General features: G+C 50.5%; 1 protein-coding gene and 1 pseudogene across 7 annotated transcripts; one reads left to right on the top strand and one right to left on the bottom strand.

The window, feature by feature from the left end:
- The first annotated feature begins 3,740 nt into the window (after positions 1 to 3,740).
- Positions 3,741 to 10,790, top strand: GJB1 (gap junction protein beta 1). 7 transcript variants are annotated; one of them, XM_010978756.3, is made up of 2 exons: positions 3,741 to 3,842; positions 9,262 to 10,790. In XM_010978756.3, exon 2 carries the CDS (start codon positions 9,278 to 9,280, stop codon positions 10,130 to 10,132), a length of 855 nt encoding a protein of 284 aa, XP_010977058.2. In that variant the 5' UTR covers positions 3,741 to 3,842; positions 9,262 to 9,277; the 3' UTR covers positions 10,133 to 10,790. The 7 variants fall into 7 exon arrangements, with proteins under 7 accessions (XP_010977058.2, XP_031302282.1, XP_064339129.1 ...); XM_031446422.2 differs by lacking the exon at positions 3,741 to 3,842 and adding an exon at positions 6,123 to 6,199; XM_064483059.1 differs by lacking the exon at positions 3,741 to 3,842 and adding an exon at positions 7,622 to 7,710.
- On the bottom strand, positions 6,709 to 6,834 carry LOC116151122 (U2 spliceosomal RNA; annotated as a pseudogene).
- Positions 10,791 to 11,834: the final 1,044 nt, after the last annotated feature.

Genomic DNA, 11,834 nt, shown 5'->3' with positions numbered 1-11,834 from the left:
TAACGTTCTTACTCCCAGCAAGCGTAGAAGCTCCAAAGAAGCACCACCTCAACTTTAGGCTTTACTGTTGATAGAACGAGTGTGCTGTCCTGACTACATGGGGTTGGTTTTAGGATATTTCATACTATTAGGTCTTTTGAGGGGGAGGGCTGAAGCAAATTAGCTTTGTTCCTCACTCCAAACTGTCTGTAGAGCAAAAAGTATATGCCGAATGTCAAGTGATTTGGGTACACTTCTTCAGAAACCCTCTTGGAAAAATAGTGATAACTCCCCCTGCCTGACCTGTTCTAAGAATATGAATCCCTGGGGCCAAACTCATTCACATAACTATGTGTCCTTTAAAGAGGATTTGTGCAAACCAATAACGATTATGAATACAGGACAACTTGTATCTTTCCCTAGCAGCCCTGACTGGAAACAGTTGGTGTAACCTTCCACAGCCTGAGCTGGGGTGGGCACTTTTGAAATGTTCTTCAGATTTTCAGGGTGAGCCATTTCCTTAATCCTGTGGACCCATTTGGGAGGAGTTTTGTGCCTGTGTGTCTTAAGCAACATTTATAGTGGAAGCTGTCCCCTTTGATTTCTGAGCCATACAGCGATGCTGTCCCATTGATCAAAGCCATACAAAATGCCACATTTTGTTCGGTAATGAGGCCCAGGGACGGGCTGGATGATGGACTCCACATGTGAGGCAGAGTTGCTGCATGCCAGCCAAGGAAGCCTCAAGATCGCCGGGCCAAGGCGGCTGGCAGTGCTCCGGGATGTCGACAGCAGAGCTTCCACCAGCCTGCTGATTCTGCTGATGAGGTCCGAACTTCTGAACTATGATGGTGTTTTTGGAGAGATGTGCTCTTAAATAACATGAACAGTTTCTTCCAGCAACTGTCATGGTCCTGGGCAGAACAGGAATGGGGGAAGCCCTTGTTTGGGCTGATGTCTGAGCAGTGCCAGAGACAGCAGGCTTACAGTTTAGGGCCTCTTATCTTGTATGTTTCAAGATCTAATGAAAACAGAGGAGAATGCTACTTGTGTGACATCTTGCAAATAAGCTGAATGCTGAGTGCTAAAAAAAAAAAAAAAATAGAATGAAGATCTCCCGGAGTGAATCTGAGGAAGTAAACAGGCTGATGAAAATTTTTCAAATATGCTCCCAAAACATCCTTTGTAAAAAGAAAGTCTGCTTAGGATTCAAGGCAGACACTGATTTTAGCTGCTTACCAGAAGCAAATGGATTTGCACTGCTCGCTATAGTCCAGTTTTCCTCCCCCTCTTTCCCCTCTCATGCCCTGCCTTCTCTCCCCTTGCCTCTCCTCTCTCTTGCAGCAGGACCCCACGCAGAAGATGTCTTCAAGTAGCAGTAAACAGGCAGAGGACAAGTTGATTCTAGCAGCGGTATTTTTTATACAGCTACAAACTACTCCAAAAGACTTCCTGGAGCCTGGAACTACAAGCACCCCAGAGAAACCCTGCCAGAACTCCAAGACACAATGAGTACACACTGATATTGACCTGTATTTTCCCTTCCTTGGAGCTCTGTTTAAGGAGCTTTCTCTTCTGGTCAAACAGGTCTGCCCACCATTCCCTAAACACATCTCACAGCTTCCTGTCACCTGGAAAGCCTGGCCTCTCAATATCCTCTACAACCCACGTCTGACTCTGCCTCTTCCAATAAAAGCTACCTTTTACTCCTACATCTGAATGCCTTCTGGCCCCTCGTATCTCCGTGTGTCATTTAGGACATACTCCCTTGCCGTAGGTACTCAGGTATCGATCTCATCTCTCCTGCCAGCTTAGAACCTTCTAGAGTCAAGGACTAGTTCTCACTCAGATTCTCCACGGGACCTGTAGAGCCCATCAGCTGTGACATAGTGGTTCCCCGAACAAGTTCTGGAGCCAGACTGGCAGGGTTCAAATCTCTCTTTGTCACTTGCTAGCTGGGTGACCTTAGTTATGTCACTTAACCCCTGTGTGCCTTAATGCCCCCTGTAACATGGTAATATTAATGATACCCTCCGCAGAGGGTTATTTTGAGGATCCAAGGAATACTTGCAAAGCACTTTGAACGTTGCCTTTCACGCATTAAGTTCTCAAGAAATGCTGTTCTCTTTATCTGCTCCTAGTCATACTCTCAGCAGGAATTGCTAAGCACCAAAGAATGGTGTTCAGCCTCTCCCCAGCGGTGTGTAACTCAGTTTTGCATTCTACCAAGTCTGCCAGACACTCACTAAAGGAATTTCCTACCTGACTTTAAACACCCTTCCTACTCAGCTGACTGATGGTATCTTCCACAGTCACCTGACACGGTCTTGCCTCCTTTCTGTCTCCCAAACAGGCCCTGCTCATTCCAACCTCTGTGCCTTTACTCTCACTGTTCCTCCTCCCTGGAATGCTAGCCCTACCCTTCCCCTTTCCAACTCCTACCCATCCTTTACTTCTCCACTCAAGCCTCACCTCCTCTGGGAAGCCTTCCGTGATTACCTACATTTCCTCTCATCTTCCCCTTCTTCGAACTCCCTCAGCCATCCAAGGCAGAACCACATAACTGAACCCACACTGATATTTTTCATGGCAACTTCTTGAGTCTTGGTCTCATCTCCCCTCCTCAAGAAGTTGATAAAATCCCTAAGAACCATCAAGAGGTTTCCCTCTCTTCTTCCACTTGCCCTTGACATGTATCCAGGGCGAGGTATCCAATAGGTGTCCAGTCAAGACTTATCAATTGAGGTATCCATATGGCCGAGCCGAGGCTCTTTTTCTGGAATTGAGCTCAGGCTGGGGTGAAGAGCAGAAAGGCAAAGGACCAGTTTCTGCTGACTTCACTTATTTCTTCACTGCCAGTTAGGCCACAGAATCAGCAGGGTCTTCAGGTAAACCCTCCTTCAAACTGGACTGATCCCTCAGTTAATGGTTGACAGTCTCTGTTTACCTTAATGATTGCCAAGATCTGTTACTGTGCACGGTATGCTTTGTGGTTCAACTGCCTTTGCCCCGAGGGTAGAAGGCACTTTTGAAGAGGTTTTAGGGTTGTGGGATGGGATTGGAAATATTCTGGTCCAGCCCTAGCCACTCAGGACACGAACAACAAGCAGAGGGCCAAAGAATGCCCAGGTACTGCCATATGGGGGGAAGCACTGCCATCCCTCACCTCGATCACAAGGTGCCAGTAAGCATTGCCCATGGCTTTTTTTTTTAATTGAAGTATATTTGATTTACAATGTTGTTTGTTTCAGGTGTACAGTAAAGTGATTCATTTTATATATATATATATATTCTTTTTCATTATAGGTTATTACAAGCTATTGAATATAGTTCCCTGTGCTAGACAGTAGGACCCTGTTGTTTATCTGCCCATGGCTTTATTTTTTCTCCCCATAGTCACATTGTTTTGGAAGCCAAGAGCTGGAAGGGATGGAAGGGATGGCATCCAGAGCCAGAGCCCACTCTGGAGCTTGCTTATGCCCTGGCTCTCCCTATGGCCAGGAGTTGGGGGAAGGCTGAGGGCTGGTGTTGAGCCCAGACCCACTTCAGTCTCCCAGGTGGGCTGAACATGGGTGCATGGGTGATAATAACGCCTCTCTTCCTCTGGGACTGGGCAGTAGCTCCAGATTATGTGATCTGTCTCTCCCAAGCCACTGGGAGCCCAGGGGATCAATCTTATTTAATGATTGTATGTAGGAGGAGGCAGGGCTGGTTAATGTTTGTCTGGTTCCTCTTGGGCTGTGGGCCATATCTGGCTTCAGCCCTGGGCTCTTTGTCCCTCCCCTGGACTGGGCTGACAGTACCTAGTGACATAGTGCAGACACGCCTGCAGACATTCCTTGGGAAAGGGCAGCAGCCACCAGGTGAGGAAGCTGGGGGCTGAGGGAGGTGGGCCCTGCGGGCTGGTGTAGCCAGGGGTCAGCAGTGGGGGCTGGGGCGAGGCCTGGGTCTTGCTTTCTCTTGGCCTCAGCATTCAGTCACTTTGATCCCTTCTGTGTTTCCCTCTGAGCTGGGGTGAGGCCCCTCCTGCAGGTGCCAGTCTCTCTCGGTAGCCCCAACTTTCAACCTCTTTTCAGGTTGAAAGTTGATTCACTGCTCACTCTTTTTAATCCCAGACAAGGACTCCCCTCATCCCCACAGGGTGGAATCCTCAGGAAGACTTGAGGGCACCCCCTCCCTCCCAGGCGCAGGGTGGCCAAGTTTGTCTCTTTGAGACATCTCCTGCCACACAGGGTTAGGGCTCGGTGGGACTGCCGGACACTGCCAGGTGCTATTTTCCTTCCCTGATTAGAAGGTAAACCAGACATGCAACCGACATGGGGGCTGTGGGCCGATGCATACAGTGCACTCAGCAGGCAAAGAGGAATAGCCAACGGGGCCAAGATTTGGGTGCGTGTGTTTCCATTTTCTCGAGGGAGGCAGGGAGACTCCAGCTGAGCTTGGAGTAACTAATGATTTGGAGATCTAAAGGAGGGGTAGCCCGTCAGCTGTCTGAAAGTTGTTCCAGCTGTTGGGAATGGCACAGCAGAACGCATGGGCTTAGACATGAGATGAGGAGAGCAGAATAGAGGCAAGAGGGGTTTGAATGGAGAGAAGTATAGATGAGGATGCGGTGGAGCAATGGGGAAGGGACCCAGGCTTTGGTGAGGGGCCAATATAAGTCCTAATCCGAGCTCCAGTGCTGGCTTAGCAGCTGTATGATAAGTTTGTCAGCTTCTTTCAGCCTCCACTGCCTCATCTGTGAACTGAAGACAATAACCCACAGCTCACAGGGTTGTTGTGAGAGTTAATGAACATACAGCTCCTAGCACACAATAGATATTCCGTAAACGGTAGCTGTGATAATAAATCCAAGTAGAGAACAGCAGGAAGTCAGATAGCTGATGGAGGAGTAAGAGGGTATAGTCCAAACAGTGAGGAAGGGAGCTGATATTAGCAGGCGTTCCATGAGAAGACCATGGCAGAGCGAGAGAAGGAGAAAACTGATCCCAGCCCGGCCACTGAATACATATGGCAGAGTGGAGGGGACGGTGCAGTGAGTGAGATGCTGTGGAACCACAGGATGGAGGCAGGGAAGAGAAGCAGGCGAAGAGGAAGAGGGCTAGAGGAGTTTGGTCTTCGTGGCGCCAAACTGATGAAGGCAGCCCAAAATTGAGAACAAAATCTCAAAGAAAGCCCCCTGTCCTTTCCTGGCCAGAGGCTGCCTGTGAAATGGGGGAGGGAGCATGGAGCCTGAGGCTGAATATAACCTCATCCAGCCCAGCCAGGCCCTCCTTCCCCAAACCAAAAAAACACAAGGATTTCCTGTAGTTGGAAAAGGGGACAGGGGAGAGGTGGGAGCAGAAAGAGACAGACTTGATGAACGTATGTGCACATGCACGTGTGCATGTGCTCATGTATGCGTGTGTGTGTGTGTGTGTGTGTGTGTGTGTGTGTGTGTGTGTGTGTGTGTGTGTGTGTGTGTGGAAGAGCACATAACCACGTGTGCAGGCACATGTGGGAAGGAGAAGACGTTTTTGAGTTATGGGCCTGGTCTCAGAACGCCATGTCCTTAAAGGAAGAGAGGCTGCCAAAGGCAGTGCAATGTACAAAGGCTTTGGGGTCAGAGGAGAACAAATTTGAAACTTGGCTCCACCATTTAACAGCAGTGCAGTTGCTAGTGAGGCAACTTATTTAATCTCTCTAAGCCTCAACTTCCTTGTCTGAGACGTGGGTATAACATTCGTTGGAGGCACTAAGGACATCTGATTTTGATCTGTGCTTGACTACTTGGGCAAGTCAGAAACCGAGGACAAGGCTAGAGCCTGACGTGGTCAGAGAAGTCTTGTCTAATTAAATATGACCACAAAGCATGCCTGTAGCAACACAGAGCTTAGCAATACTTGGACTTTAACCCAAAGTCACAAAAACAGTTTGGATTTCAAAATCAGGTAACTCCCCTGGATGTTTTTGAAACAAAACCCTTGAGGTATTGGTGTTTACATAAGGATCAGCTCTCTTTCCAAAGGGAGAGCAAAAATTGAGATCCCAGTGCCCACACAAGTGTCCTTAGGGGCCCAAAGGGAGCTACTGGCTATGTCCCAGAGGGCTCAGGAGGTTAAGAGGCGGAGAGCTATAAGAATCTAGAAATTCACGGGTGGCCAGACTGTCTGTGTGCCAACCTGAGGGGCAGAGAGAAGAGAACAGCTGACCTTTGCTTTGGGGAAGCAGCCCAAGACAGGTAAGGAAGGAAAAAAAGAACCGAAAGCCCTGGGAAGGGAGGAGAAGGAAAGAGCGGTCAGTGACAGGAAAGGGAAGAAGGGCTGGAGAAGAGGAAAAGCCAGACCAGTCTTGAATCTCTCTATTTCTAAAAACACTCATAGAATGAAAAATTCTCATTGCAGCTGAGGCAGTAAAGCTTATGGGCTCTGGAGTCAGCTTGACCTGGCTCAAATCCCAGCTCTGTCACGTACTAACTATGTGACCCTTGTGAGCCTGGGACGATTCCCTTCATCTTGCTTTACCTCAGTTTTTTCAGGGGTGACGTGAGAATTACAAATAACACCTACCTCTTGGGATTGTTCTCAGGTTTACGTGAGCTAGTGTGCATGCAAGGGTCTGGCGCATCACAGTGCTCAGTAAATGGTTGTTCTTTTTTTTTTTTTTTTTAACGAATGTACTGGGGATTGAACTCAGGACCTTGTGCATGCTAAGCAGGCACTCTACCCTGAGCGTATTACTCCCTCCCCCAGTTATTTTTTTCCCTAGTCCCCAAAATCCATTTACTATATTGTCCTCAGATAGAGGACATATCAGATATTAAACTGATAAGAACAGATACTACACTTGATCTTAGCCAAAAGGCCGAGAGGCGATTGGTTATTCTTAATAATGGTCCTCAACTACCAGTTTTTTAATCTAGCATGTCTCCTTAGATGCAGCATTTCTTTACGTGGGACCTGCTGTAGCAGCTCTGCTTTCAGAATCCCAGGTTTGGGAGAAAGGGCACCTGTGTTCCTGCTTTCCCACACTGGTTTAGGCCCACAGCATGAACTTACTGAGGCTTTTTTTTTTAAGCTAAATGAAGAAGCCTGTTCAGAGAAGTAATCTATGTCCCATGGACTGTCCCTTTGGGTCCCCTAGTCTCTTTCATTCCATTCCTCAACTTTTCCAGTTGCTAATACCCTATCCCTTCCCCCGACAACAGAGAGGACCATCTGCAACTGAATATAGGCCTTTTGCCACAACCACTGCCCCTGTGTTGAGGGGTAGAAACGCAGGCTATTTCCTACCAGTCCAGGCCTGTGTGTTCTCACAGCCAGTTCCCTGCTTCCCATATGATCTCCTTACAACTTAACGGCAGAAGTGGTGGGAGGTAGAGGGAGGCCTTCTTTGCCTGCCTAAGGGACAGAGGGGAATTTCTTCCCTGGAACAACTGGCCAGCTCAGGAGACCAGGAGTTACAATGTACACTTGACGTTTGGGGCAGGGCAGCAACGGAACAGTCTGTTCTATCTCAGACAGACACTATAGGTCAACAATAGCACTGGGAAGAAAGAAAGGGGGATATTGGGTTTGGCCACTGAGTTCCCCTGAAGCAACATTGTTTCTCTCCCTGATAAGGTTTTTACTTCCTCTGATTGCCATTGCAGGTTGCTACATTGAACTTCACAATAACCCTGTATAGAGGAGCAAGCAGATTCAGAAGTTCAGCAACTCACCCCACAGAGGCAGGGGGTGATAGAGCTCAGTGGTAAAGCACATGCTTAGCATGTAAGAGGTCCTGGGTTTCAACCCCCAGTAGCTCCATTAAAAAACAACAACAAAGAGTAAAACTGTAACTAACCCAAAGTCTGGTAGGTGGAGAACCAGAATCCAAATCCAAACCTCTTACTTACTCATTCTACCTTCTAACCGTTTGCTTGGTTAACTTTTGCTTTCTCCTTCTGGCTTGTAATCACCTGGCCACCCTCTGTATGGGTTCCCTTTCCTGAAGCTCAAGGACGGATGGTCAGGGTTTGCTCCATGACACTGGAGTTGGACTGTACTCACAGGTTGGCAGCCTCCCTGTTTCTTGTGCTTTTATGAGTAGCATTAGCCTTTGCTATTGTTGTTGTTGTTAACGGCTAGCCTTGGCTTTTGCTGACACCATCTGCAAAAGCATGAGGAGTATACGGTGGAAAGAGCCTAGACTTCTGCTTCAGATACTTTTGTGTCTCATCTTACTCCAACACTTGCTAGCTGTGTGACCTTGAGTGAGTTACTTCACTTATCTGAGCTTCAGCTTCCTCAGCTGGAAAGGCTGGGCTAACAGTCCTTAGAGGCTTGCTAAGTGGGTCAAAAGAAAGAATGGATGGGAAAACGCTTAGCACAGCTCCTGGCTTAATAACTGTGCTTTCCCTTTCCTAACCTCCAGCTCTCCCATACGCTGAAGGGGATCTAAGTCAAGGAAAATTCCTGCTGGATCTAAATTTCTAGTAAGGTCATGGGAGAGGGCCTCAGCCCAGAGCCTCCTGGTTCCCCCCCACCCTGGGTCCCCTCTTACATGCACCTGCCTTTGTTCTGTCCTCCCCCCAACCGTGGCCATTCTTCTGGTGGGGCTATGGGGCGGGTGCGGCGATGGACCGGGCGGGCACAGAACAGGTGGGTGCAGGCTGGGTGTCCGGCGCTGGGACACAAGTGCTCTGTGTGTAGGGTGGGCGGAAGTCAGGGCGTTTGATCTGAATTCTAAAGGGCGTTGTTCAGAGCCCCACAAAGGTTCCATTGTGCAGACACTGGGTATAAAGCAGCATATGACTCCCCAGCACCGGGCGGCGATGAATTGGGACGCAGGCGTGGACCCAGGGACCACTCCCCCTGCACAGACATGAGACCATAGGGGACCTGTCTGGGTGGCCTCAGGGATAGGCGCTCCCCAAGGTAACGGGGCTTTGTTGGGTTGGTCCCAGGTCCAGACTTAAGGAGCTGGCGGGGGTGGGGGCGCTAAAGAGGATGGCCGATGGCAGAAAAAGATGGGCCTGGCCAAGAAGGGCTGGAGAGGAAAGAATGTTGGACGAGAGTGAAGAAGGGAGACGGGGCTCAGGGAGGTCAAGTCATCAAGTGAGTGAGTGAGTAGGAGAGGAGGCAAGGAGGAGAGGCTGGCAAGGGAGAGGGGGGCGGCGAGGAAAGCTCTGACTCTCCTTCTCCCTTTCTTGTCACTGGCTCTTGGAAGGGGTGAGGAGGGGTAGGGTGTCAGGCAGTGTCATGGTGTCTGGCTCCCTGGCCCAGCTTTCTGACAGCTTGCTCTGTGGCTCGTGTCTTGCAGGTGTGAATGAGGCAGGATGAACTGGACGGGTTTGTACACCTTGCTCAGTGGTGTGAACCGGCATTCTACGGCCATTGGCCGAGTATGGCTCTCCGTCATCTTCATCTTCAGAATCATGGTGCTGGTGGTGGCTGCGGAGAGCGTGTGGGGTGACGAGAAGTCTTCCTTCATCTGCAACACCCTCCAGCCTGGCTGCAACAGTGTCTGCTACGACCACTTTTTCCCCATTTCCCATGTGCGTCTGTGGTCTCTGCAGCTCATCTTGGTTTCTACGCCGGCTCTCCTTGTGGCCATGCACGTGGCTCACCAGCAGCACATAGAAAAGAAGATGCTGCGACTTGAAGGCCACGGGGACCCGCTACACCTCGAGGAGGTCAAGAGGCACAAGGTCCACATCTCAGGGACACTGTGGTGGACCTATGTCATCAGCGTGGTCTTCCGGCTGCTGTTCGAGGCTGCCTTCATGTACGTCTTTTATCTGCTGTACCCTGGCTACGCCATGGTGCGGCTGGTCAAGTGTGATGCATACCCCTGCCCCAACACGGTGGATTGCTTCGTGTCCCGCCCCACCGAGAAAACCGTCTTCACCGTCTTTATGCTGGCCGCCTCCGGCATCTGCATCATCCTCAACGTGGCCGAGGTGGTGTACCTCATCTTCCGGGCTTGTGCCCGTCGAGCCCAGCGCCGCTCCAATCCGCCCTCCCGCAAGGGCTCCGGGGGCTTCGGCCACCGCTTATCCCCTGAATACAAGCAGAACGAGATCAACAAGCTGCTGAGCGAGCAGGACGGCTCCTTGAAAGACATACTGCGCCGCAGCCCCGGCACCGGGGCTGGGCTGGCTGAGAAGAGCGACCGCTGCTCGGCCTGCTGATGCCACCGACCAGGCAACCTCCCATCCCACGCTCCCCCCACCCCCCTACCCCCGCCCCCGGGCTCACCCCCCTCTCGCCTGCAGGTGCGATGCGCAGGCCTCTGCCTGCGAGGGATCGCTAGATCAAAATCTTCCTTCCCTCCCGACCTCCCTTCCTCCCGGGGGCCTTCCGTCTCAGGCGCTGAAGGGGTAGGGAGCTGGAGGCCACCCACGCCAGGGCTCAAGGCTGCTGGGGATGTGGGCAGCTCTCGTTGCTGTGTCCCTTCCTCTTCCCTCTCTCTCTCCCTGGGACCACTGAGGACCAGAGGTAGGATGCTCTGACGGCATCTCCAATGATGAAACTAATCTTAACCCCGTGCTGTCAGAGACCCTCTTTCTGGCGTCACCTCGGTGGGGAGGGGTGCGGGCAAGTGGAGTGGAAGGAAGGTGCGGTGGGCACATGGTGGAGGAGGGAGGGTAGCAGATGCTAGGGAAGGAGGAATAGCCCTTGCTGGCCATGAGGAAAAGGGGGACATGCCTGGGGTGGAGGCGCTAGGGAGGGAGAAGCAGGCAGATCAGTTGGAGTGGGGGGTTGGTCAGGGCTGCCTTTGCCTCTAGTCCCTAAGGCCTCTCTCTGCCTGAAATGTTACACATTAAACAGGATTTTACAGTAAACGAAGAGGTGGCTTGTGTGTTTGTGAAGTTCTTTCTCCTGCAACCTCTGACCTCCCCTGGATGAGCTGGTCTTGGCTTTTTGTTGTCCAAGAAAGGAATGGGTAAAAGAAATAGTGATTTGAGTTGCACAGAAGGATCAGCCACCCACCATGGCCCGGCAAAACCAGGCCCTGAGCCATTCTTTCCTGATTTATTTTTTGGGGGGTGGGTATTATTCCTTTCATTTTTTAATAATAGCTTTATGGGGCTCTAATTCACTTACCCCCTTCCTGTGATTTGATTTTTTTCATCTATTTTAAGTATACAATTTCTTGAGTTTTGGTCATTTTGTGCCATTTTGTAAACATGATCACAATCTATTATAAAACATCTACATCACCTCCAAAAGTTTCCCTGGGCCCCTTCCTCTGATTTTGAAAAGATTAAAATGACAACTCCCTCTGGAGACAGGAAATGATAGAGAAAGTTTCCAAGTCCGAGCCGGTAGCATACATTCCCTTGGCGAGGCCTGTCTCTGGCACTCCTGGGAGAAATAGGCCCTGTCCTTCCTGGAAACTCAGGGTTCACTGCCAACTGCTGCCTCCCAAACCACCTGTTGGATTGTACAGTGACTCTGACCCCTCTCATCGGACATGGCCCCTGATTCGACCTTCTTCCCCAATTTTCTTCGGTCAGGAATCAATGCCTCCCATCCTGGAGAGGCCTCTAACACAGGTCAAATGTTTCCCAGCAGCAGTTTCCTCGTCAGCATCACTCACCGGAACAGCAGGGAGCCTCCCCTCCCTCAGTCAGCTGTGGTGGGAAGAGCCCCAGGCTGGGACTTGATAAAGCTGGTTCAAGTCCTGGTTCTGTCACTTTTAGTAGCAAGGCATTCTTTTCCCCAAGCTTCAATCTCCTTGTGGGCCAACAAGGGCGGGTCTAGCACCTCTCTAAGCTCCCTTTAACAGTCTGGGCTCCTCAGATTCCTCAAAGACTTCCCCAGTCTCGTGGGGGTTCCGGGTCAGGTTGCAGAGTCACTGGCCTCACAGATGGCTCCTCAGAGTAAGAG

Source organism: Camelus dromedarius, chromosome X, assembly GCF_036321535.1.
Source record: "Camelus dromedarius isolate mCamDro1 chromosome X, mCamDro1.pat, whole genome shotgun sequence".
Lineage (NCBI taxonomy): Eukaryota > Metazoa > Chordata > Mammalia > Artiodactyla > Camelidae > Camelus > Camelus dromedarius.
This window is presented reverse-complemented; position numbering and strand designations above follow the sequence as displayed.

Coding starts and splice junctions, on each gene's coding strand:
- GJB1 (XM_010978756.3), top strand. CDS start 9,278: ATGAACTGGACGGGTTTGTACACCTTGCTCAGTGGTGTGAACCGGCAT.